Here is a 27,496-nt window from a genome sequence, read left to right on the forward strand (position 1 = left end):
TTGTTCACCGAATACTGTTCTAAATTATTACAAAGACAATCATTTTCTGTTTTCAGTACAGCATACTGATTAACCTAACCTTCAACAAGCACTTTGAAACACACTTGTATGATATATTAAAATACTTGGCATTTTTATTATTTGAAAATAACATGTACAAATGAGATTTCTAAAGTATTGGTAATCATTAAGTGATAACTCCGATACAGGCGACTACTTGGTAGTGAGGTATACAACTTTTTAACACACACATGTACTGTACTGGACATGTTGCCATGGCTATTGTCCTAAAAGCCAACAAATACTCGTAACAGCTAAACCCCACACATTTAAAGTAAATCCTTCATACAACTTACAGTTAAACACCATACAATTACCAAAATCAACCTTTACATGTACACAGCTTAGTATATATGATTTGATAATTACTACACACATCTAAAGTTAACCCATTACAAGCTTTCCAACATATATCTTAACAATAAATACTTATAAATAAACCATATAAGTTTAAAATAAATCCTTTATACTGATAACAGCTTAATCAAACACATTTAATGTCAACCATTTACATATATATAATAATACTGGTCACAGTTTAACCACACACAAATAAAGACACATCTTACCAATAAATACTCACACAACAATTACAAACCACACATTGAATACCACACAAATGAAGACCTCTTTCACATTCCCTTGATAACCTAAATAAAAAAAGGTTGACTAAATGCTTGACAAAATTCCTTAACCACCAAGTATTCCACAGTAATAGATGGAAAGACAAAATATTGTATAAAAATAAAACATGGAATGTATATCACATAGGTAGGGTTTTTATAACCATCTATATCACAGAAGAATTAGGGAGTTACCTCCCCTCAAAATGTTGACCATTAGTTTGGTAAATAAAACAAGGAACACCATATGATTTGATAGTTACCAATTAAATTTACCACTTAATATATCTTCAACATTGAATTGATGTAACATCAATTAAAACAATATTATTGAATTGGATGTTAAAAACTTTTTACATATTACATTTCTGATACCAAAAACTGTACTTTAGTTACATATCTTAAACAGAAAGATGATTTAATTCCATCCTCATGAAATGAGGAGAGGGCGTTAGACCTAGCCTGGTTGGGCCACTACAGAGTCTGGACGGCATTGTGGATGCATTACAAAGCATTCGGACGGCATAGAGGAAGTCCAGTGTTACAACACTTCATAAGGTAAAACATATCCTCCTCAGAAACGAGCAACAGGCCAAAGAGTCCCGTTAGCTAATGAAAACTGGAGTTGGAATATACCCATATGGAAACTGGAAACACATAAACTGAAACACAAACAAAGTATACTTCAATGGTCAGGTAAACAATAGAGTGGAGCCAAGTGACAATTTTGTATCTAAGCTACCATATATTTTTCTCCATTGTGTGGTTTCTTAATGAATATACCAATGGGTAGGAATTTCATGTTTCCAGTGTCTTAAAATGTTTATTTGCCATTTTAGACTATAAATAATACTGTTTTCCTGGTCAATGTTACAATTTACATACACTATTAAATACAGAAGGTTATGTACATGATCTACATCCTCCACAACCGGAATCAGTAAAAAGGTGTTAGATTATACTGTTTGCTCTTGCATGCTATTGGCAGATACAATCATTGTAAATTAGAACTTGTTATTACACATACATACCTACTGTCCTCGTAACATATTAAAGATGTAAGAGGACCGGATCCACTGAGACAGGTGTCAGCAACACACTCTACGATAAAATAAAATGTTACAGCTGTCAATACTCTTCATGTACAAGGTAAACAACCACAACAGCTAAAGAGTATGGTTTCTTCTGTTTAATGTCTGCTGCTTGTCAACATGTTTCCCCCTACTTGGGCTTCATCAGGACGAATATACAAAGATTTTTCACCCCTAAAGTACACAAATTGTGGGCACAATTTTCTATAAATATATACAGTTAAGCCACAATATTATGACGTCACACAATAGAAGTCCCTTGAAGATTGGACAACTCATTGGTGATCACAACCTGTTTTGTTTCTGAATACTATCATATTCTCTATTTTAACCTTTGGTGATCACAGTCTGTTTTGTTTCTGAATACTAGCATATTCTCTATTTCATCCTCTGGTTTCTAATGTTCTTGTTCTGAATACCGCTACAATCCAACCGCCATGTATACCCTTAGGTATCTAGCCTCAGAGTATAGGAGATACATTTCTACCACAATATACTGTTTTATTCCACTCTTAAGCCATTTTATAAATGTGCCGACTGTTGAATATATATATGTTATACTCCACTAGTGGAATATGACCTTCCGGTCTTTTGATTGGTCAAGAATTTGATCTTTGACCCGAGCTGCAATTGTCACCGGGTCCCGGCCATCACCTGTACACCTTATTTATATATGCGAAGTTAGACTTGGCCATGTTTCCCTTTGATTCAAGCCGATATCATTGTGGTAGAAACAGGTCAAACGACTAGTGATTTTTGGATATGGAATTTATTTCACACTCGTAAGTTAATTTTTAAAAGTTACAAAAGACACTCGCTAAAGCTTGTGCCTTTTGTAACTTTTGGAAAATAAGTTACTTGTGTGAAATAAATTCCATATCCAACAACCACTCGTTGTGTAACCTCTATATCCATTCTAGTAAGAATCAATGGTTACCATGGCGTTGGCTCTATTCTCTTTACTCTTTATGTAGTAACTTGTTTACGATCACTGATATATGTGTAAAATTATTATGTGGATATTTATCGATTGTTAAACAAAATCAATATAGTGAAGTTCTCTTAGTAATATCAATTGGAGTTATTATTATTATTATTTTTTTTATATAAATTGGAACGATTTTATTGTACCTTTGGTATCCCTGTCCCATATTCGCACAGAGCAGTCCCTTGAGGCAGTGGCAATAAGGTTTCGTCCATTAAATGGCAAGAATATACAGGACTCTATGGCCTCTCTGTGACCTTTGAACTCATGTACTATACTCTTCATTCTCAAATCATAAAGCTGCAAATATAAATACACAAAACACAGGATTCACTAAGTTTGTCTATCTCTATATTATAAAAAATATCCTAAAAAGATTTCTTTAGATATTTCATTAAGATTTGAAGATGCAGGTATTCAACACAATGTAAGCAGTGAATATGAAGAAATATCATGTCTTATTATCATTCAACTGTTTCATGAGTAGTGAATTATCTGTAGTTGGGTTTTTTTCTGGGTACTAGATGAAATGCTTGCTAAACTTCTGTTCTGTACGTAAATGTTGAGAGGCGTCTACTTACTGTAGCTTCACAGCCACTGCCACCGAACCCATTGCTACATGTTAGACAGTAGTTACCGTCCTTACTGACATCACAACACATCTGGATGTACTGTTTCTTGGGGAAGGTGTGAGTCACAAGCAGGTTCTTTGTTTCATAGATCCTATCGGAAATAGTCACGATACATTATACTGAACAGAAAAACACATACATGTAATTATCCTGTTTGAGATATCTATTTTTCCTGTCAAGTTGAATATATTGCTGCAAGGCTATGAAAGACAACAATTTACATGTAGCTGCCTTAATTATGATCTTTAAGAGCAAAAATTTTACATAATGTAACATGTACTAGATACTTGTAGCACCCTTGTGAGAATGTTGTTCACGTTTTTTTTTAGTGTCATCTATTTGTAAAGAGAAGGAATATTCTGATCCAAAACCTTAATTCTTTAAATGTTGAAATGAATTTGGAATCATTTTGTTTGGAGTTCTATCCCTATCTTACTGTGGACTTTAACTAATAAAATGTCTTCAGATATGTGAAAACTTTCATCAAATCCAGCATCAGATATTGATTTCTAATATTGATATCATTGTAGAAATTTGCATATACTTCAATTATAATATTAGTTTTCTATATGTTAAAGTATATTGAGAGGCAAAATAACTTGTGCCTTAAACTTTGTTATAAGTTTGACAATAAAAGTTGTTCAAATCAAAAACAAAAATGTGTGTATTGATATTGTAACATGTCTAGACAGTAAGGCTTTTATCTGTTAATGCCTTCATCAAAAAGACGGCAATTCTTCAAAACTTTACTTGATTGAAGGTTATCTGTGATATAAAATGGATGATTTTGTGTAGTATAAGTATATTTGCAGTCCAGACATGTAAAAAACGTAACTACATTTCTCCTGGTTACTACAGTTATATAACAGTTATTCCGCTATATATTGACCCTCCCTTCCCTGTGTCGGTTAGTATTTCTTGGGAAGCTGAGAAATGGAACGGTCTGTGCTGTCCTGGTTGTGTCCTTGGTTAAAGACACTTTAACCTTATTGCTCTGGACTGCATACGATGGGCATCTCGCATGTTGTTCAGTGAAGTAGTCACCAACTACTACAAGAAAACCCCGACTCAAAATGACCCTTGCTGTTCACGTGGTGATAAACCCAGCAAACAAACATACTATATATTTATATGCAGTATCAGTTTCTCCTTTTAGTTTTAATGAGAGAAGAAAGTTGATACAAACCTGACATGTTTGTCTTCCCCTGTCTGTACCATACCATTGTCGCCTGGTATAAACTTTAAATCTGTTACCTAAAATCATAATCTGGGGTTACGTCTGTTTCCTTAAACTACACATCGGAAAATACACCTGCCGAAGTTTCTTTTCTACAACAGTTTTGTACCATACAAGGTAGTTAAATGTATAAAGAGAAGGGTTAAATTATTATCTTATTCTTACCACAGCAATAATAATCTTATTAACCAATAGGTATCACCATAAACCTTTCTCTTGATAAGAATGAAACAGGACTAAGTACAAGATATCTGATAATTTTTCTTAAATTTTTACTTTCATCAATTAGCGTATAATTATATGATTACCTGCCACATATCAATCCTATTAATAATAGCATCTACCCTGTTTTGGTAATCAAGTAGTTAAATCATAATCCATACACCATTACAAGTCTGACTGGTTAACGCTTTTGACCATGTTACTTCAGTGAATAAGACCATTTACCAGATTTCGGTGGATGTTGTTTTCCAGCAGACATTCTCCTTTTTCCACATCCCATAGACGTACACTGTTGTCTCTAGATCCAGTACACAACAGACGATTGTCTACAATGTAACACTCTCTCTTACTATCTATAGATAACACAACAGTCGATTGTCTACAATGTAACACTCTCTCTTACTACTGATAACACAACAGTCGATTGTCTACAATGTAACACTCTCTCTTACTATAGATAACACAACAGTCGATTGTCTACAATGTAACACTCTCACTTACTATCTATAGATAACACAACAGTCGATTGTCTACAATGTAACACTCTCTCTTACTATAGATAACACAACAGTCGATTGTCTACAATGTAACACTCTCTCTTACTATAGATAACACAACAGTCGATTGTCTACAATGTAACACTCTCTCTTACTATAGATAACACAACAGTCGATTGTCTACAATGTAACACTCTCTCTTACTATAGATAACACAACAGACGATTGTCTACAATGTAACACTCTCTCTTACTATAGATAACACAACAGTCGATTGTCTACAATGTAACACTCTCTCTTACTATAGATAACACAACAGTCAATTGTCTACAATGTAACACTCTCTCTTACTATAGATAACACAACAGTCGATTGTCTACAATGTAACACTCTCTCTTACTATAGATAACACAACAGTCGATTGTCTACAATGTAACACTCTCTCTTACTATAGATAACACAACAGACGATTGTCTACAATGTAACACTCTCTCTTACTATAGATAACACAACAGTCGATTGTCTACAATGTAACACTCTCTCTTACTATAGATAACACAACAGTCGATTGTCTACAATGTAACACTCTCTCTTACTATAGATAACACAACAGTCGATTGTCTACAATGTAACACTCTCTCTTACTACTGATAACACAACAGTCGATTGTCTACAATGTAACACTCTCTCTTACTATAGATAACACAACAGTCGATTGTCTACAATGTAACACTCTCTCTTACTATAGATAACACAACAGTCGATTGTCTACAATGTAACACTCTCTCTTACTATAGATAACACAACAGTCGATTGTCTACAATGTAACACTCTCTCTTACTATAGATAACACAACAGTCGATTGTCTACAATGTAACACTCTCTCTTACTATAGATAACACAACAGTCGATTGTCTACAATGTAACACTCTCTCTTACTACTGATAACACAACAGTCGATTGTCTACAATGTAACACTCTCTCTTACTATAGATAACACAACAGTCGATTGTCTACAATGTAACACTCTCTCTTACTATAGATAACACAACAGTCGATTGTCTACAATGTAACACTCTCTCTTACTATAGATAACACAACAGTCGATTGTCTACAATGTAACACTCTCTCTTACTATAGATAACACAACAGTCGATTGTCTACAATGTAACACTCTCCCTTACTATAGATAACACAACAGTCGATTGTCTACAATGTAACACTCTCTCTTACTATAGATAACACAACAGTCGATTGTCTACAATGTAACACTCTCTCTTACTATAGATAACACAACAGTCGATTGTCTACAATGTAACACTCTCTCTTACTATAGATAACACAACAGTCGATTGTCTACAATGTAACACTCTCCCTTACTATAGATAACACAACAGTCGATTGTCTACAATGTAACACTCTCTCTTACTATAGATAACACAACAGTCGATTGTCTACAATGTAACACTCTCTCTTACTATAGATAACACAACAGTCGATTGTCTACAATGTAACACTCTCTCTTACTATAGATAACACAACAGTCGATTGTCTACAATGTAACACTCTATCTTACTATAGATAACACAACAGTCGATTGTCTACAATGTAACACTCTCTCTTACTATCTATAGATAACACAAGCTATGCTACATATTTCCAGGTGCCAACCAATGTCGTTGTGTAATTTGTAACATTATGATATATAATACTACCTCGTGAGTACCTTTGGTAAGATTATAAATCTTAAAATCTGGATTCAGTACAAGGCCTACTGGTATCATGTAAAACATTTGAATATTATTTATCTAGGAACAAATTAATTTGGAAAAAATAATGACTCCTTCTTTCAGACACTTTAAAAACCTACCATTGTTGAGGTCAAGTGCTGTGACCACAAGTTCATGTCCTGTGAATGTTTGGATAGGCGAGGGCCTGCCGCGACACCACATCTTTACTGATTTGTCCCTGGATGCACTGAACAGGCTATTACAATTTGGTCCATAACGCACCTATAATTTATAAGTGTTTTGACAAGGTAATTAATGAATTTTAAGATATGATACAGATTTTGTTACAATGTTTTAACAATTAAACAAAAGCAAGTTGTCTCTGCAAAAGATGTTAGAGATACAATATCTAACTTTGAAAAAATGTGATGAATTAAATGTCGTACAGACAACACAGTACTGTACTCACCTTTGTTACCTCCCTTTCATGTCCTGTCCACTTCTCTTCCAGACGATGATTATGATAATCATATAAAGCTACACTCTGTGTTAGAGGTAAACAGTGTTAGAGTGAGATAAAGAATGTTATGAAAAAGTTTTCACCAAAACAGAAAATTTATAAAAACAACACTGATTTTATTCATTTATTCATATTTTTCTTAGTACTTTCTGAGCTGATCATTTTATATTTAAGCAAAATTCTCAACTTTGGCAATTTCCTTCCTAATTCACAGATTTTATTCTCAAAGTGAAGCAAAACAGCCCCATCCTCAACCAGTGAAAATACACCTTGTAAATTTAACAAAGGGAAACTGATCATGATTAACTGTCAGGAATATTTTGGTGATGATCCAACAGATTTATTCATTTTTAACCAGGATGCAATTCTGATACTATTTTTGATCAAAAATATTCCCTAGTCCAACAGTACAAATACCCACCCTGTCTTTACTGCCAGACAAACAAAGTCCAGACTGTATAGCAGCCAAACTGACCACTGCGTCAGTGTGTATAGGACCATAGGTTTTGATCATATCTGATGCTTGGTCAGCGGTTTCACTAAATTCTTTTCCTCTCCCCTGTCCAAGCTGGGCAGTGTCACTGTATTAATACACAAGACCAAACATTAATTTTATATCATTTCTCATTCAAAGTTTTTGCAAGTATATATTGATATCAATACTGACCGGTAATGTTCAATGTTTATTTTAAACAGAAGATATCTAATTCAAATTACAACAGTTAACAATGATTACTACAGTAAAAATGCTTATGTGACCAGCTTTTGTCAACGGATTTTAAACACTATAAAGGGTGTGATGCATAAAGGGATATAAAATGAAATGGAGAATTTAATGAAAGAGGAATTAAGAGTAGACAGTCAGACACTAAAATGTGCGTATTGTTAATAATTAGTGTTTGACAGCAGCAGGTCCCATGGGGGCTGCAAATTCTCACCTGCCATTCACTGCTTTGACAATTTTCTACCTTTCGCTTATCAAAAGTTTTGTTTTACAAAGCTGACATCTATGACCCTGAATGGGTCAAGGTAATTTCTATAAACAAACATTGTCGGGTATTAATCCCAGGATCCTACCAGTCAAATATCATAAATCTAGGCTTTTCAGAGGAACATCATAAGTCATTTGAGTGTTATCCTAGGAACCTACCAGCCAATACCTTGATTCTAGGCCTTTTGGTTGATTAGAAGATATCACTTGAGTATTTAAATATATTTGACCCCTCTGACATATGGGTCATGAAAATGTCTTTACAAAAACTTGAATTGTCGGCTCCACCCCAAGAACCAATCCACCAGGTGATACGGTATCCTGATTCTAGGTATTTTTGTTTTGAGAAATTATATTGTTTCAAGGAAAATGTTGATGTAAGATGTATAAGGGATGATGCATCAAGGCATCAGGCCATAACAATTAAATAGAAATATGACAATAATCATCCTGATTCATCGATTCTTAATTTTACCTTATTGAATTTATGACATGGTGTTTAAACAGCTTGTATACACTGTAGATCTATAAATAAGCAAATTATGCTAATTTTCTTGCTCTGTCATGATCATGATGTTGTCAACCACTGTACAAACAGGAGTTTAACTTGATGTCACTCTCTGTATGTCATTATAATAACCAACAGATAAAGATAATTTTGAATCACTTCTTTTTATTCATCCCTGGTTTCAGATATTTCAAAATTCCAGAGTTTTGAATGCCAACAAAGAATAGCTGCAATGATTTTTTAATATATAAATGAGTCTTTTTTATGCAAAATAGCACCATCATAAATGTGTGAACAGCAAACCTGTAGAACTTAATTAGTCATTACCCATTTGCTGAAAACGAACAGGATCAGACTAATGTACCAGTACATGGTATAATGCCTCCCATTACCTAATGGCAGGGTCAAACAATTATTGATTAAATATCATAGATTAAAAGAAAGAAGAATCACTTTGTTAATTAGAGTTTGTTATAGAAGTGATATGGGATCAATTGGGAAACAAATATCTTTGACAAAATATTGAGAATGAAGCAAAGAAATTGCAATATGGTTTGTAACATTTTTATAACAGTTCCAACAAAACGAAAAAAAGAACATGAAAATAACAAATGTAATTTGAAATTGGTTAAAAACAAATACATGCTGCATTATATAATATCTGAGGGAACTTACCCTTTATATCGACCCCATAAATCACGTACCACACCCGTAACAAACTCCATAATGACTAACTCACGATGAAGACCTTGTAAGAAACAAACAAAGTTTCAATATATTCATTTTGTCTGCATTGTCCTGAAACCTTCCTAATTGGTTGGAGAGTCCCCTAATTAAAACTTGTATAGTACATATTGTATATCAAACCAGCCCAGGAACCAGTAAAATTGCTTGTAATGTTCATAATCTTAAAATATTACTCTTGTAGTCCTGCAAGAAGTGCAGATTAAGTTATATTGTTTTAAAGAAACATCAGGGTAAAACTTTTCTTTTGTACCGTTTTTTTTTAAAAACTTTTCCATTTATATATCAAGTCAGAAGTGTATCACCTTATAAACAACGACAATTGAATTTCAATGAAATATGTACTTGTAAAGATGCTAATTAATAATTCTAAAAGGGAGTCTCTCGCTGTTGATCAACAGTCTGGATATGTTAATGTGCACAACACGTCACACCTGTAAACAAAAATGGCCTACTAAGTGAATTGCCTGTGGTTGAAAAGAGTTACGAACTTACGAGAGACTAAATGGGTGTTCTGTGGTAAATAAATATCTCATTTATCCATATATGTAAGGTAGGTGTTATGTCACACCCGATTTTATTGTATTTGCACCAAATTCTTAGCAACACCAAACAGTGTCGGATAATTCCATGTTTTCATATAGCAGTGCGCTCTGGCCCTACACCAGTCATGGTGACAGGGCCAGAGGAAACTCGGGCTATATTGTATTATGCATTCTCTGTAGCGAGTATAGTGGTTCTGTTGGCCATCTTCGAATTTGGATCAACTCGAAAAATAACAACACTTGATCAAGACCATCTCAGGATCATTTCTGGTAAGATAGAGCTGAATCCCACTGGTGGAATTTGAGAAGAAGTTTAAAATAGGTGTTGTTCAGGAAAACCATGATTGCACAATCTTGTTATAAAATGGCCGCCATGTCAAAGTTTTTACAAGGCCGAAATATAACAACACTTTGTTTGCTCTCCTCCCTTAACATCCTCACCAATTTTCAGCTCAATGGCGCCAGTGGAACTGGAGAAGAAGTTTAAAATGTGTTTTTCAAGATGGCTGCCATGGCGGTCAGGACCATCTCAGGATCATTTCTGGTAAGATAGGACTGAATCCTACTGGTGGAATATGAGAAATTTGACATTGGTGTTATTCAGGAAAACCATGATTGCACAATCATGTTACAAAATGGCTGCTGTGGCTGCAATGTCAAAGTTTTTACAAGGCCGAAAAATAACAACACTATGTTGGCTCTCCTTCCTCAACATCCTCACCAATTTCCAGCTCAATGGCACCAGTGGAACTCGAGAAGAAGTTTAAAATGTGTTTTTCAAGATGGCTGCCATAGCGGCCATCTTTGATTTCTGACCGACCTGAATAATAACAACACTTGGTCAGGTCAGGACCATCTCAAGATCATTTCAGGCAAGTTTCAGCTCAATCCCACTGTTGGAATTTGAGAAAAAGTTTGAAATGTGAAAAGTTTGCGGACGGCGCAAGACGACGGAGGAAGCATGCATGATGACTATAGGTAGGCTCCCTACTCTTATATTATTTTATAAAACCAGTCATGCAGGTACCTGTGCGTGTATCTAATTTGGCCCATGGCCACATGAGTGTCTTTTCCGATGTGCATGCAGGGTATGTGTTTTGTTTTACATAATTGCATTTGTGTAAGTATTCAACTTGTGATCCATTGTTTATAAGATATGAAATCCGAACCGAAAACCGACAAGTAACTACTAGACCCGACAACAAAAATGATAACCCAGCCCACCGAGGTGACCGAAAACATCCGTTATAGACATATGATAGACCAGTCCGACTATCTAGAACTAAGGAACTCGGCGTTTCCAAATCTGTAAATATAAGTTATCTGACTAGATTACTGAAAATGGTACCTTGAATTATTTAATTTGCTGCAACAGTCCCCCATCAGGAAAGTTGATCAAACAACCGGGTTTCTTCAGTTTGTTTACAATCATTGATCACTGCGTACGCTGTCGGGCGTCTCAGGATTGTAACCTCCGACGCAGGAGAGTTCTGAGTTGCATTCTGATCTACCGGAGTTACTTCCCTTCGTTTACACATGAAAATATGAAGTCTGGAAAAAATATCCCCGCTATACTTATCAACAAAAACAGACCTAAGGTTAAAATCTTCAAACATCAAAATCCAAGATGGTGACCTGTTTTGTTGTTCTATATTAGACTCCAAATCGAAGAAAACTGAATTGATACAACCAGGGACCTAGGGGAAGCTACACAAATCAAAGACAATATAAAGTCCTGAAAACGAAACTGATAACATTCTCACGGACGACCAAGAAAAATCAGAATAACTCAACCATTTTTTACAAGTATTTTCACAACCGATGATCTTAGTAATATTCAAAATGTCGCACATGGATACGCCCAGGAAGACCTGACAGAAATTCAAATCGAAGAAGAAAAAAAATGAAATAAAATAAAATAAAAAAAAAATAAAAAAAATGCTAGACCAACAAAAAGCAACTACAAGGCACAAGGTCCAGATAAACTCCATCCAAAACTTCTGAAAGAAACCAAGGAACTCTGCACAAAACCACTCGCCGATATCTTCAGTTCTAAAACAATGAAAAGTAGCTAACGTCACCGCTATTCACATAAAATGATCAAAACATCTCGCACGAAATTACCGCCCGATCATCTTAAGCTTAAGGGGGAAAATTAAGGATCGTATGGAATCAAACAATCTTTTTACCAAACAGGAACACGTTTGGCTTTAGGGAGGGTAATTCATGTAATTATTGATGTCATATAACTGGACAAGAGGAGTTGGAAAAGTAAAAAACAATATTGATGTGTTATACCTTGACTATCAAAAAAACTTTGATTCGGTCACCATCGAAAGACGTTAGAAAATGAAGGATATGGAATTACAGGGAATGTCCTTATGAGGATTAAAGACTTTCTTAACGTTAACAAAGAGTTGTCCTGAATGGTAAAAGCTTTAATTGGTCAAGTGTGACAAGTGAAATGTCTTCTTCCAAGTCTGTAGAGGTTCAGCAGTGAGCAACACCTAAACGTTGGAGTCACCAGAAACCACAACACAAATCGATGACGTTACCGAAGACAAGGACCAGGGCGTCATGAGATCTGCACACATCCAAATGTCAGGCAAAAAAGCAGACAGGATGTTAGGAGTTGTCAAAAGAACTTTCTGGCACATGACTAAAACAACAACCCAAAACCTATATAAATCATCGGTACGACCACATTTGGAATATGCCTCGTCAGTATGATCGGTCATTAACAAAAAAGACGCCCAGCTCTTAGAAAATGTCCAGAGACGTGCCGCCTAACCATTTCGACCGATAAGGAATAACAGCCATCAAGAAAGGTTAGTCCGCGTTGGATTTCCGTCACTTCAATACAGGTGACAGAATAGACATGGTCGAAGTTTACAGAATTCTCACTGAAATGGGCAAATGTGACAAATTGTTTAAAATCAGGGAAGAAGACATAACGAGGGGTCACTAAAAAAAAAAATCATCAAAGGACACTGTAGATTAAATTTATCTGAGGAATTAAGTTGGCTCAGCCACCACTCTGAACCAGTTCAAATCACCACTAAATGAATTTTGGAAGAATTGTGCCCAGACTGGTACCAAAGCCAACCAGAACTGGAGACAAATATTGTGATGGGTCAGAGAGGGAACGCCTATAGAAAACTCGAAGACAGGTAACAGGTAATCTAGAAAAAAAATCCAAACCCGAGATGACCGCATATCAGCCATTTTGTATTCTGATCAGTCCCAAATTAAAATCAAAAAGGCACAAGGACTAAAGGGAAGATAATATGAAATTTGAGAAAGATCCGTCCAATGCATCACAAAAATAGAGATAACAAGGATTGACAAGAACTGAGGACGCACGATGGATCATGAACGCAGGGCGATGTAAACAGTCCACCATCTGACGATGAGCTGGCCCTTTTGGAAAATAAATGGAAAATGTCTTTCCATCTTGGGAAAGGTTATATACCCTCTGTCTCAAGGAATATAAATCTCACCCATAGTTATACGTCCTACGGCGTATCTAAAGCTACGTTTACGGCGACTGTAGATATAGAGACGCCGTACGGTGACACTGCGGTTACCGCAGATCTCAGTGGCCGCCTTAAGTATCTCTCGATTGCAATATAGAACAACAAATTAGTCTTCTGGCTGTCGGTGAAGAGAAGACAGTTTTCGCTGCTCCGCTTTTAAAAACTGTTTTCAGCTAGTTTATAGTTTTAAGCTCCGCCAGACTGACCCAACTGATTCCATTTTCAACGTTACACCAACATCAATATTGGAAATTCAAGTCAACTAACGGAAAGCCAACCCTTTTTCAATGCTTCCTGCCATCTCATACTGAATTCCCAAAATAATTTCCAACCGGGATCTGTCACACAACCAACTCCGGAATTCCACCGACTCCAAAACCATCCGTTTGACCGAAAACAAGCTACATAAATACATTAAAAACAACTCTAGACCTATCAATACCGCCAACATAAAAACTCCAGAACTCTTTTCTGCTAACAAAGGTAGATACCTACACAATGTAGCCACATGGGACAAAACATCATACAATTATGATATCAAAGCGGCTTTAACTTTCGACGAATAACTAGTTAGAACATCAACCATGAAATAGCAGAGATAGGTAAATAACCAGGGATCCAAAATATCAATACCTTTCACACTACACTCAAAAGAATATGTACATGTACAGTACTTATTATCACAAAGGTCCTACACCAAACAGATATAAAAACAGTCTTTCTGGAAGATACATGTATATACTCTGTCGAAAAATGGAATTACCACAATAAACAACCAAGAAGCAGACGAGTTCAGGATATACACATTGTATCGATAATTAATGAGGTCAACAATCTAATAAGGAACATTAACAAAGACAACTCTTTAATATCTAAAGAACAAGAACCATTGGATCTGGTAAAATTGATATCTAGTTAATACAATTTCGATCTTTATCAAGGCGGAATCCACTAATGCTTCACTTTGAGCAGGTAATTGCTCAAACGCATATAGAACTAATCTGACACGCCTGCTACCAACGATGGACATGCTAGGACAAGAGGGCGACACAAACTTACGACACGCAATCAGGTCGCTATCAGAGTATGATTATAAGTACAAGTCATGAAATCACAGGAAGGAATACAGGAACGAGACTTCCGGCACAAATGTTACTCAGTCCAGACCGACACAGTACCAAGTGAACAGGAAGAAAACACGAGAAAAGAAGATTGAAGCATGTAATAGAAAAAAACCCAACTTAAATTCTGTTTAAAAGCAAGGGGAAAACTATATAATGGAGTTCTCAACTGCAGTATGTGAGCTTTAAAGAACTATAGTGAACACTGATTTGGAAGCTAACACAGAAATACCCCATGTAAGCAAACTATTGTAAATATGACAGGTCAAAAATAGGAATCATTAAACATCTAAATGACCACTTACAAGTCACCTTAAACAACTATACAAACAGCAGTTTGAACAGCAAATATGCTAAGCTATCTCCAACCAGACTGACGTAATGAAATTATCACTCGTGCAGACACGAAGAGACCCAGGGCATAGAAAGTTCCCAATATCGACAGGATAATCTGGGAACAGTATACTGGAGATAGCTGTCAAAAAACTACCAGCATCAAAGACAACCTCAACAAATAATGATGATCATGAATCACAAACATGTCCACTCCGCACAATAAAGATGATAATAGCATGAGCAATAGAGTGCTCAAACTGAACATCATTGTATTATAAATCATGCACAGACCTAGTGAACAAGGACGTAATATATTGTGAAGGAATCCCCAACCATGTATCTGAATCCCTTCTAAAATTCTCGAATATAATGACCAAGACGAATCGAAGACATGAATATCAACTTGCATGTAGATGAAAATTCACATTATGGAGATAATGAATGGACCGCAGAAGATGGGAGTATGAGTACAGAGAATCAACAGCTAACTATGCCTAGAACCACAGACATAATAGTAGAAACACAACCAGAAAGGCATCAGACCAGGATCACAGCGTCGCGAGAATTAGGGGGAAAAAGAGAGAGAGAATAAAGAAAGACAAAATAACGAAACCAGAATTCGAACACAAAAATAGTTTTGCATGTAGACCAGTGAAAGACTGCAAGGAGAATAAAACCAGGTGCTACGGAAGAGTAAGCCTCTTCTGTTTCATCGACGACACTCGTCATACAAATCTAGATCAAATCCGAGTTGAGTCATGATCTCAAGAGTTTCAGATCTAATCGCAGAATGAATCTTGGAATTTCCATGATAGGCAAGTATCAAACAAAGAATTCAAACTTGGAGGAACGCCATATCTATGCATGTATATGCTTAAATCAAGCTTTCAACGACACCAAGACAGTGATTCTGTGATATGCAAACTTCGGCTCTGGACTCTGCAAAAGGGGTATGCCATCAATTTTGCAGTATCAAGAACGAAATATGCGCTAGAAGTGATGCAAATAACAAACGTAGACGAGGAAAACATCGAAAATGCTTTTTGAAATGTTAAAGCAAATGCAGGGAATGTCAACAGCAGCCACAAAACCGTAACAATCGACACCGACACTGTTCGTCAATATCACAAGAAACAATAAGTCAGTGAGTATCAAATACTACAAAGAGGTATAGCTATGACGAACCAAATCAGTGCAATATGATGAGCCACTGCACATTAAAAAAAATCCTCACAAATCCACATATTTACTCCTAAGATATAAAGAGCTGCTGCAGAAATCAAAGCAAGGTTACTTACCCAGACATACAAACTACAAATGCGCCAAGTGAAATTCGCCTAAAAATGTAGATGAAACCTGACAACTATGAAAAACTGAAAACTATGAACTGGAACACTCCCTGTTCAAATACCCTTCATTAGAAAAAAATCAGAAGTATCCATCAAACATATAAATAAATCAAGACTGAAGTTAAAAAAAATCTGGGGACACCGACAGCTGGTATTGGATCATCATTGTACAAAAAATGATATCATTAAATATTTTCCTGTTAGTTACGAGGTAACCGTTGATGGTGTATGACACTGTCCACAGTGGTGATCAGTCACTATGCTCCAACGGTTGGCTTCCAGACACTCTCCTTCTCTCTTCATCCGCACCCAACAGGAAGCACGCTCAGCTGCTTGGGTAAGCCTTTGTACTGCTCCTTTCCATGTCCATGACTCCGAACGCTCATCCTCTTGGTCACAACTCTTCTATGGCACAGTCAGCTCCACCAATGTTATCTTCTGCCTTTCATTAAAAAACAGTCGGACGTCTGGCCCGAGAGCCGCCTGGACGTTAGGGAAAGAAGATCTTCCATTTCGATCGACTTTCATGGGTCAATCGAGATTTCCAGTAAGCCTCGTTTCCTGTTAGATCCCTGCGCCATTGTATTTTTGGTCTTCCTTTGGGAATTTTGAAGTTCATAGTAAGATACTACTTCCTGTCTATATTTCTCTTCTTTCTTAGTGTATCTGCAAGCTCATGAAGAACTTCATTGTGCTTCCACGTCTAACAGTCCTGTGTTGTCAGCACAAGGTTCCACACCCCCTTTTGCCGAAGTGTATATGCCAGGTCTTGTTACCAGTCACTTAATCTCTGAAGATTGATTGGTGATGGCACAAGGCGTCATAGATCGAACGCGGCAGGAATTTCAGCTGAGCTGGTGGATATCGACAGGTATCTTTCCAGGTTAGTTGTTGTTGCTATGTGTCCCTTCTTGTCTAGACAAACTGGCAGCCAATCTCTACAGCTTGTTTTCCTCCCCTCCTTCCGGGCTTCATTTTTGTCAGTGCGTTCATACCGTCCCATAGATGTCTTTGTGCCTATGCCTGTTTGTGCACCGCAGTAGCCTTGCTTGCCAACCACTTGTTCCTTGTTTTCCTTTCAGTACTTGAGCCAGTGAAAGATGGTGCCTTCCTCGCCAATGCTGCAAATGTCTGTTGATGGTTAATTTCAAGCCTTCTGACGCACATCCCATACAACACCAATGGGCACGTCAACTGGGGAAGCTGGCCATGCTAAAATATCAAGGCCTCGAACTTGCCGAGTAGTCCCATAGTCATGTCAATGTTCTTCGTCCCAAAGTCCCCTCTGATGTCTACTTCTGTTATCGGTTGATAATACTTATTATTTTAAGATAAATCTATTTTCAAGACTGGTCAAATACCCAATATAGTATACAGTTATCAAATGGGTATGAGGGTGATAGTGATTTTGTCAGCCCCGAAGCAACAACTGTTGCACGAGGGCAACCGTTGTTGATGAGGGGCTGACAAAATTACTATTGCCGAATTACCCCATTTGATAACTGTTTTATTATACCTTTACGTTTTTTTTTTCTCTATAGGCTTATATATGTTTGTGCTGGCATGAGAATCTGCTAGATAGTCCTCCACTAACTTGACAGACGTTTGTATGACCCTTTTAGTGTTTTGGCTATCTCTGTCCGTTAATAATGACTCGATCTCTACGTCTGTGGTGTTTTGAATACGTGTGTGTTGATCCGTGTTTGACAGTTTCGTGAGAGAAAACAAAATGTTAGGCTACCGTCTGCAACAACAAATAATCTGTGTCAATTAAGCGCTTGCATGTCGTTTTGTCTTTCAAACGTTCTGACGACGTTACAGCAGGGGTGCGACAGTTCGCCGTGTGACAGTTTGCCATGTGACAGTTTTTTCGAACTGTCACACGGTGTGATAGTCCTGGAAACACATGCGCAATCCTCTCGAGGCTGACAGTCATATTATCACATTACTTTTATATATAGAAAAAAACGTAAAGGTATAATAATATCCATTATATCTAAAATTATGGTGCAGGTTAGGTCTTTCAAGTGTTCTGGAAATATCCAGTAAGTCTGGTGATCAAATGTGTACATAAAGGCAGGACATTATTGTGGTTTGTCTCGTAATTCTGTACATTAATAAAACAAAACACAAAGACTGAATCAATTTTAACCATTTAATGGTTTAATTCTGAGCTACAAGTTCAGCTGTGTTCAGCATTATGAAATTCCTGCATAAAATGATAACATACCATTAAAATGAAAGGAAAAACGATACAGATCTCACTCATTATAACACACATGGTCAACGGCACATAGAGTACAACAAAAACTGTATACAAACAGGAAAATTTCAGAGAAAAATACTGTTAAACAGAGAAAATTGCACAATGGAGAGAAAGTTCTGTAGCTTTGTCCTCTTCAAATGAGACATCCATCTATCTACAGCAACAATAAAGCTCTTAGGAACTGCAGGTAATTCCTCAGTGAAAATCTCATTCTTGAATAGCTTGTGTATCATCCAAATGTATTGAACAGTACTCTCAAATGAGCCTTGTTTCTATGGTAATGCTGAGTTATAAAGTCTAAGGACTGAAAATATAAGACTCATAAGTATTTATCTTAAGCATTGAAAGTACCTTAGCATCGAAAGTATTTATTCACATTTTTTAAATGAAAAACCTGGATATCGATGAAAATGAAAGAATCAAATAAATTAAAAAGACTCATTAATTAGAATACTCTAAGCAACAAAATGTGCAGGAAATGTGTCTGCATTGCATTTTTGTTTTTAATGAAAAGTCAATGAATTGTCATAAATTGCACAAAATACGATAACATTTTCAATCCATTGCATTGTTGATATCAAGATATTGATTATGATAAGAATGTCAACAGAAAGCAACATTTTGAGAAGTGAAGCATTGCAAAAAAAAATAGGATAGCAGAGTTTGTGAGCTAGACATTTTCAATTTTGCTGAACACACTATGACCATGCACTTGTCATAAAGCTTAAATACATATGAGCAAAATACTACAACGTAACAAATGTTATTCATGAAAATAAAGCTGTATATATCCTGCAATAAGCTCAGGGGCCCAACAAATAAAATTTGACTCAAAGAAGGGGGTGGCTTTATGAAGGACAATGATACTCGTATATCGTCCATTAGCATGTTTACTTAACCGAAACAGATGTGGACGTGTTTGCTGTGGGGCATGGGGTTATTGTAGGATACATAAAGTACCAAGTAAATTTCTCTCCAATCAAAACTAATAAAAGTAGGTGTTGTTTTTTTCACATGAATGATAGGCAATTCATTGAACATCATACAGACAATGTGATTCAAACTATGTCCATGTAATGCTAGTCACGGACACATTAAAAGTTTAAACTTTCACAGAAGACTAAATATATACCATAAATGTATACATTTGACAAAACAGTTGCTCCATCTATGCCAAGGACTAATGAAAACAAAGTATAACAATAACAAGCCCTATATATATAGCAACATATCAATCAGATCAAATATTGTAAACCGCTCAAAAATAACTTACTGAGAGGACCATAACGGACCTGGGCTACAATCAGAATCAAGAACATTTTAGAACACAATTATAAGAAATGCTTGATGTTTTTTAAACCAAACTGTTCTAGAATATTTTTGGGTCTGAATGTGTCACAGGTTTGAAAGACAAGAAAATGAAGGAACATTTCAAATACATGCTGGAAGTTTTCACTTACAGCATGCACATATTATGAATGTGTGATGTGTGGTCAAACAATATAGCTCTGTATCTTAACAGCATATTGAATGGAGGCAAAACAACAGTAAAACTTAGATAAGAGAATTCAAGAAGATAATTCAGACTTAATTTCTTAGTATTGGTAATTTCCTATATCAACAGCTATGGTCATTTATGGATGGCCTCGCCTGTGTGCAAGATGTATGTTAACCTGTGATAACATGTAAATGTTGACGTAACACATTTTTAATATTTTTGAAAAAGCTTCACATTACATAAATAGAAACCATAAACAGATGGCACCATATCATATTCTTGTATGCTATATTGTATTTCCTTATACATTGTACTGGCCACATATAGACTCTCTGATGGCACAATGTTTACACATCTATTAAAATGGCTTATACTGCATAAATAATCCCCATATAATGATACCTATACAAATTCTTTATAATTTTAATATATAAATCTTTCAATAATACAAAATTAACAAAACCTTTGTAAATCAAAAGATCTTGCAACCACTAATGTCATATGCCAGTTAGAATTTTACTAAATGTACTTTGTGTTTTATACATGTAGTATACCTACAACTGCAGAAGCAATATTCTTATTGATACTTTCTTACGTTTTTCTACATCAAGCATTTTCAGTGAACTAATCCATCATTGCACTAATCTGTTTGAATTTGGTAATGTGTGAAAATTTGAGTGTGCCAAAATGAAAGTGTTTACAGTATACGAGAATTAAAGTGATACCAGGTTGATGTAATAATCTATATATTGTTGACATTTATCTTTTAGTGTTATTATGAGTTCTACATGTAGTAAAACGATAGTTGAATATACTGACACATTAATTTTGGGATATGAATATAATTTATCTGTAAATAAAAATAGAATACAAAAATATTATAGACTGTAGAACGGGATTTGTGAGTAATGTCATATATTTATTTGATAGAGATTGATTCCCTGAATAACACAGGTGTCATTGATATTGTTTTACTGTACCAAAGACTACACATCCAGCATTTTACTGACTGAGCTTAAGTACCTGCGGAGACCACTAACAAAACGGCATCCACTGAAAATACTCAAAAATATGTTTGTGTTTCTAAATTAACACTTCAAATCTCTTGAAATTTATTTCAATAAAAATTCAAAGATCATCAACTAGATATGACAACATTAGTTTTCATTGTGTTCAAACATTTTCTATGTTGCTAAATGAATGTTTCAAACCTCTGTAACTTTCCTTTTAATGATAAGGTCCAAAGATCATTCAAGTTGAAGAGATTTCTTGATCACATACATAATTGATAAACTGTTTTTTGTTATGTAGAATGACACAGAATAAGTAAGCAGCTTGTGGATCATCTGAGGAATTGTTGAACATGTATGTACATCGTTGTCAATGCTGAAGAACATCCACAATGTTTCTCAGTTCTCACCCGTGTAACAATGATAATCACAAAGTATAAACATTAAAAGCATACCTACTTATATATATATATATATATATATATCCAAGTTCACTTCTCTATACTCTGAAGTGGAACTCTGCTTTCCTTTTCAAAATTCTAAAAATCTAATTCATCGGGACAAAAGAATGAATTGGTAATATATTTTACCTATATATATGTATTCACAACAAACTTGAAATATCTCAGATTAATATTATCAACCAACATCAAATTATTGCAGTTTTTCAGATGATAATAAAAACTGATCAATGAACATTCATATTATGTAAGAAAACAAACTTCCATACAGTTATATGATGACTAATAAAGTCACTAATTATGTAGGAATGAGGTGCAGAGAAATTCTCCCAAATGGTATAGAGCTAAGTCAGAAACAAGGTTTTACTGAGGTTCTGACCACATAAACTACATTAAGATAGATGTGAGTCTAAACATTTCGCTAAGGTTGTGAGCCCAAGGGTAGGATTTCACCATTTCTAATGCCTACATAATCAGTAACAACCGACTACTTTTCTCCCACCACTTACATAGAAATTTGTTAATAACAAATATCAGTTAAATGGGAAAGAAATAACAAATGTCAGTTTTTTTCAGAAAATGTACAAATAAATGACAACCATATATATTCATTATTTGGAAAAAGCAGGAAAAACTGTATACTTGAGGTATACTTATACAATGTATTTCCTGAACTTGGGTGCACCTTGCGGGACATATTTCCACATTGGCCCTTCACACATAAAATAATGTCCAATTCTGATCTATATTAAACCTATATATACTGAAGCCACACCACACACACATTATGATGGTAATCTATTGTTGTTTGTACTTGTCAGGACGTGCTTTAAACAATGTATTACCATTGAAAAAGTATGATATCTGAAATTTTAACAATTCTAGCGCCATTGACAAGTATTCTATTTAGCAATGAATAGGAAGATATTTCCATCACAAGCATTATTTTACCAGGATCAACGAAATAAATTTTCTTATACAGTACAGCTTTGAATTAATAAGACCACAAATGAACTTATTGACATACTACTTAAGAACAGGTGATCTATCTAATACTTTTTAACCAGAAGAACATCATTTATTTGAATTCAATTTCATACAAATTAAATCTTTATTACATAAATAATTTCTAACACATATTCGTATACTGAAGGGAGATTTTGATTCTTTACCGAAATGTTTCAGATTCTGAATAAAAAATTTCAGAAGACTCATAATAGGAATGTCTGGTATGATATTGAATTGTTGCCTGAATGTCAAGTATGATGTTGGATTTTTGCCTGAATGTCCGGTATGATGTTGGATTGTTGCCTGAATGTCCGGTATGATGTTGGATTGTTGCCTGAACGTCAAGTATGATGTTGGATTAGTGCCTGAATGTCAGGTATGATGTTGGATTGTTGCCTGAATGTCCGGTATGATGTTGGATTGTTGCCTGAACATCAAGTATGATGTTGGATTGTTGCCTGAATGTCCGGTATGATGTTGGATTGTTGCCTGAATGTCAGGTATGTTGTTGGATTGTTGCCTGAATGTCAGGTATGATGCTGGATTGTTGCCTGTAAGTATGGCTCTCTTACATGTAAAATGCTAGTTCTTTAATCAATTTTAATTGCACTACATGTTCTCATTAAAATACTTGTCTTGTTCATCATTTAGAAGCAGTTCCTTTGTTTTCTGCTTAATCTATTGTTTTTCTGTCCCGTCTGAAGAGTCGTTGGTTGTTGCAAAGGGTGGCATATTTGCATGCATTTTGAATTTCATTATACATTAAGACCAACTTGGTTTAGCCATATAGGCAAACAAGATAGATACATGTTTAAAGGAAATGAAACTGGTTTCACAATTGCAGCAAAATCAGAATGAGCATAAATACATTATCAACTCCCCTTCTTCTGAAGGTACATTCTATCACAATATTTTGTCTGAACTGTATACAAAATGTAGTGTTAGGATGCTTTACTTTCTGTACTGACTTTCGGTAGTTTAATTGTCTTCCAGCAAGTACTAAAGTATCTCAACTACCTAGCTGTGCATCTTTAAGTGGCAGAAAAATATTTTTTAAAGATAGAAAAATATTACAGAAAATATCTTGTTTTGATAGGATATAAAACTAATGCTGACAATCAAATTACATTAAAAGACTCCCTTCATATGATTTGTACTGTAATTAGTTATGATACTGTAGCATGTTCTCTCTTCATACACAAAACCTTTTTTTCTTGTCCCTGTTATTTTGGATATTTAAAGTTTTGAAAATCTAATTGAAATGCAAGATAGCAGTGAACCATAGGGGATAATGAATTACAAAATACAAGTCTAATTTAAATCACATGGCAATTGGGGAATCTTCTTTAAAAAAAAGCAAAATTTTTACAATGGCAATATTTCAGCATTATACATGTACCAGGTGGGGTAATTTTCCAAAGTTAAACCTGCTGTTATCAAGGCATAATAAGCAATTATCGAAAAAAGTAATGTCTGCATGGATGAAAAGTTTATAACATTGTACAGGTTCATTTGAGAAAAAATATTCTACTATTTCTGGAAATTTCTTTCTATTAGATTTTTTTTATCGTAATCAATGTTATGCAAACAAAATTCAGTTTCTCATACATACATAGGATAGGTTCTCACTGTTCAGACTTTTACAGAATTACTGGTCAGTATAGGCACGTAATCAAGGCCTCACACCAAGATCAGTGGACAGGTGTATGATGACTGAACTTCCCATGATATCTGGTATGCCATAAACATTATCATCATACCTTAAATGTTAGGAATTATAGATCATTCAGATAATAATATCAATTATAATATAACTGAACATTTTTATGCATTAGGTAATCAAACAGCATTTTGAAATAATTCAAAATTATATCTTGATGGATTACAAGCTGTTATGGATCCAAACAGTTTTTGCAGATACTAATATGTAAATGTTTAATTAAAGCATCTTCCAAACATCTCATAAAGTTATGTTCATTTAACTTAAAGTACCTAGTTCTGAACAATGCAGAGCAACATCTTTATTGTTACAATGTTTCTTTAATTTTCCAGGATTTATGAGGGCTAAGTATAAATTTCTTTGATTTTCCAGGATTTATGAGGGCTAAGCATAAATTTCTTTATTTTTCCAGGATTTATGAGGGCTAAGTATAAATTTCTTAGATTTTTCAGGATTTATGAGGGCTAAGTATATACATTTTTTTGATTTTCCAGGATTTATGAGATCTAAGTATAAATTCAGTTTAAAGTATCATAGCCATGTATAGCAGTAATACAATAAGTTTCAAGCTAGAAACGCCAAGGGTAAATTTCCATGGGGGTTAATTTGGCGATTTCTAAAGGTAAACTGACTAAAAGCATGGCGGTTGATCATTTCCGCGAATATTTTTTCTTCACCTTTTCCATAAATACCACATACATCACAAAAATATGCAGGGGGTTGCGGCTGGATGACCTTTGCCTATTAAGTGTAAATTCCCCCCTCGTGTAGATTTCCATGTTAACAGTATCCAGTGTCAAAAGTAACATGTTATTGAATTGGATCACTATTAATATATGAAAAGCACTGGAATTTTATCACTGCTAAAACAAGTGATAATATTAGCATATTTTTAATAGATTAAAAGATTTCATATTGTCTATATCTAATTGTTACCAAGAAATTTATCCCAAAATTGGCTGATTGAAGTAAATCAAGTACAATCTAAACCTATGTCATGTGATATCTGTAGTCTGTGTATAAAATTATTGATCAATTAGCATTCAATCTAGTATAAGAAGAAAAAAAAAAAATGCAAAAATATTGTTTCTTTTAATATTTTATAGGAAATGCAATTGCAAATAAAAGTTATTGATATTAATGTACTTTTTATAAATGATAAGAGTATGCAGTACAAATATACTGACAATGACAAGAAACAATTTACTCAAACTTGGCATTCTACATTACGGGAAAGACACATGTATATCAAGAATACTCTTAAAATTTGATTGTGCCATTTTACTGGCATGAAACATGTGGGCACTGACTGCTTGCTGTCCTGGAGTGGCCGGATTGTCCCAGGCCCACTTACAGAAGCATGTCTATCCACACATGCTGGCACACTGCATGCAAGATGTCATCTGCTGTTGGTCAGAAACCTTTAAAAGAAAATATTTCCACATTGCCTGTAGTGAGAACAAGTTTTAGCTGGAAGTCATAGTTAGGTTGACCCAACAGCTACACAATGAATACATCTAGTACATGGCTTGGGTACATAATTAAAATATATGCTAAAATGATTGTCACAAAATAGCATTGAAGAGCAGGAGGAACATCTAGTACTTGACAAAATATGGTCCGATTTCTTTGTCACCATCCAAAATATAAAGTATTCTGAGCAATTTGGTCCACTATCCAGATTGATATGTCCCTTGTATCTTGTATTGTGTGGACATACCAGGTCGTTGTGTCACGCTCCTGACTATGTATAAGGTAAAACTCCCAGCAATATCGGCTACCAAATGTTTGGTGGACACTGCGGACGGTCAATATTGTCACATCCCTGTGTCAGTAAAACATCCCTGTGGATCAAAATCATCTTGTTAATCTTCTACCGACACAGGTAAAATTGTACAGGAAGCACCCTATGTAATGGAGGCATGGGTTTCTATAATCCATGATACAATTAGCCAACATTTCCGGGGCAAGCATTAAACAGCCTGGGTACCAGTAGCCAATGATTTTGCATCTAAAAATTCACACTTCAAGTTCATTTCTTCTTTTTCTTCCCCTGTGTTTCTGTTGTTGGTTTGTCTGGCAGGCTAGTACGCTGCTCCTCCAACCTCGAAGACTGTACCTTCTGGATAAGACTGAAGAAATCTTCGTCGGGCACTGTCGGAGCTGGGATGTTGGATTGTGGTAAGGAACTTCTCTGGTCCTCGATCCTTGAACCCTGCATATTAAAAGGTGACAAATATTGGGTACATGTGTAGACTGACTTTAATGTTTAAGTTTTATGATTAACATATAAATCAGAAGTAATGGAATCCTCAAAACTGGATTAATACATTTACATGTATTTAATATATGCCTTAATTAAATTGTCTGAAATCTTAAATAATATCACAGGATAATGTGTTGCTATTATAACAAAGGTTTTATATCTATTAAGATACAATGTTACTATGGCGACTTTTATTACCAGATAAATAGCCAGGAAGGTATGTGTTCTCATGTGTTCAACATAATAACTTAACTGGGTAGGGCGTGTGGGGAAGAATGAGCATTCTATATGATACATCAGACAGTAACCAAAACAGTGACAGGGTCTTGCTCCATTCCTTAAGTCAACTGTCTGTCATATGATAGTCAACATTATCAAGTGCTTATTATTGATGACATGCATGTTTTTTTAAATTTTTTTCAAAAAGTTTCTTTTTATTAAATTCTAAAAGAATTCAACGAAGTAAACATTTAAACATTTAAACATTATGAATTATTGAAAATTATCTACAAAGAAGCCTCCTTCTTTATTTTTGCAGAA

The 27,496-nt window shown here is 35.1% G+C and overlaps 2 protein-coding genes across 4 annotated transcripts in view; both read right to left on the reverse strand.

Moving 5' to 3' along the window:
• Window positions 1-140: 140 nt before the first annotated feature.
• On the reverse strand, window positions 141-11,869 carry LOC117321716 (WD repeat-containing protein 31-like). Of its 2 annotated transcripts, XM_033876227.1 has the most exons (11): window positions 11,734-11,867; window positions 9,772-9,844; window positions 8,019-8,178; window positions 7,547-7,621; window positions 7,218-7,359; window positions 5,076-5,176; window positions 4,578-4,645; window positions 3,341-3,482; window positions 2,906-3,059; window positions 1,715-1,784; window positions 141-1,345 (listed from the first exon to the last, which is right to left on the reverse strand). In XM_033876227.1, exons 2-11 carry the CDS (start codon window positions 9,819-9,821, stop codon window positions 1,258-1,260), a joined length of 1,050 nt encoding a protein of 349 aa, XP_033732118.1. In that variant the 5' UTR covers window positions 9,822-9,844; window positions 11,734-11,867; the 3' UTR covers window positions 141-1,257. The 2 variants fall into 2 exon arrangements, with proteins under 2 accessions (XP_033732118.1, XP_033732119.1); XM_033876228.1 differs by lacking the exon at window positions 9,772-9,844 and having other exon boundaries at window positions 11,734-11,869.
• Window positions 11,870-18,868: 6,999 nt separating this feature from the next.
• The window catches only part of LOC117321719 (G-protein-signaling modulator 2-like), a 109,406-nt gene continuing 100,778 nt past the window's right edge, over window positions 18,869-27,496 (reverse strand). For both annotated transcript variants that reach the window (XM_033876231.1, XM_033876230.1), the window contains one exon: window positions 18,869-26,905. In XM_033876231.1, the coding sequence (XP_033732122.1) occupies window positions 26,723-26,905 (183 nt within the window). In that variant the 3' untranslated portion in view covers window positions 18,869-26,722. The remainder of the gene's footprint in view (window positions 26,906-27,496) is intronic.

This window comes from Pecten maximus, chromosome 2 (genome assembly GCF_902652985.1).
Source record: "Pecten maximus chromosome 2, xPecMax1.1, whole genome shotgun sequence".
Classification (NCBI taxonomy): Eukaryota; Metazoa; Mollusca; class Bivalvia; order Pectinida; family Pectinidae; genus Pecten; species Pecten maximus.

Coding starts and splice junctions, on each gene's coding strand:
- LOC117321716 (XM_033876227.1), bottom strand. CDS start 9,821: ATGGAGTTTGTTACGGGTGTGGTACGTGATTTATGGGGTCGATATAAA. Junction 4,646..5,075: donor ACAACATCCACCGAAATCTG/GTAAATGGTCTT, acceptor TTATGATTTTAG/GTAACAGATTTAAAGTTTAT. Junction 1,785..2,905: donor ATGGGACAGGGATACCAAAG/GTACAATAAAAT, acceptor ATTTTATCGTAG/AGTGTGTTGCTGACACCTGT.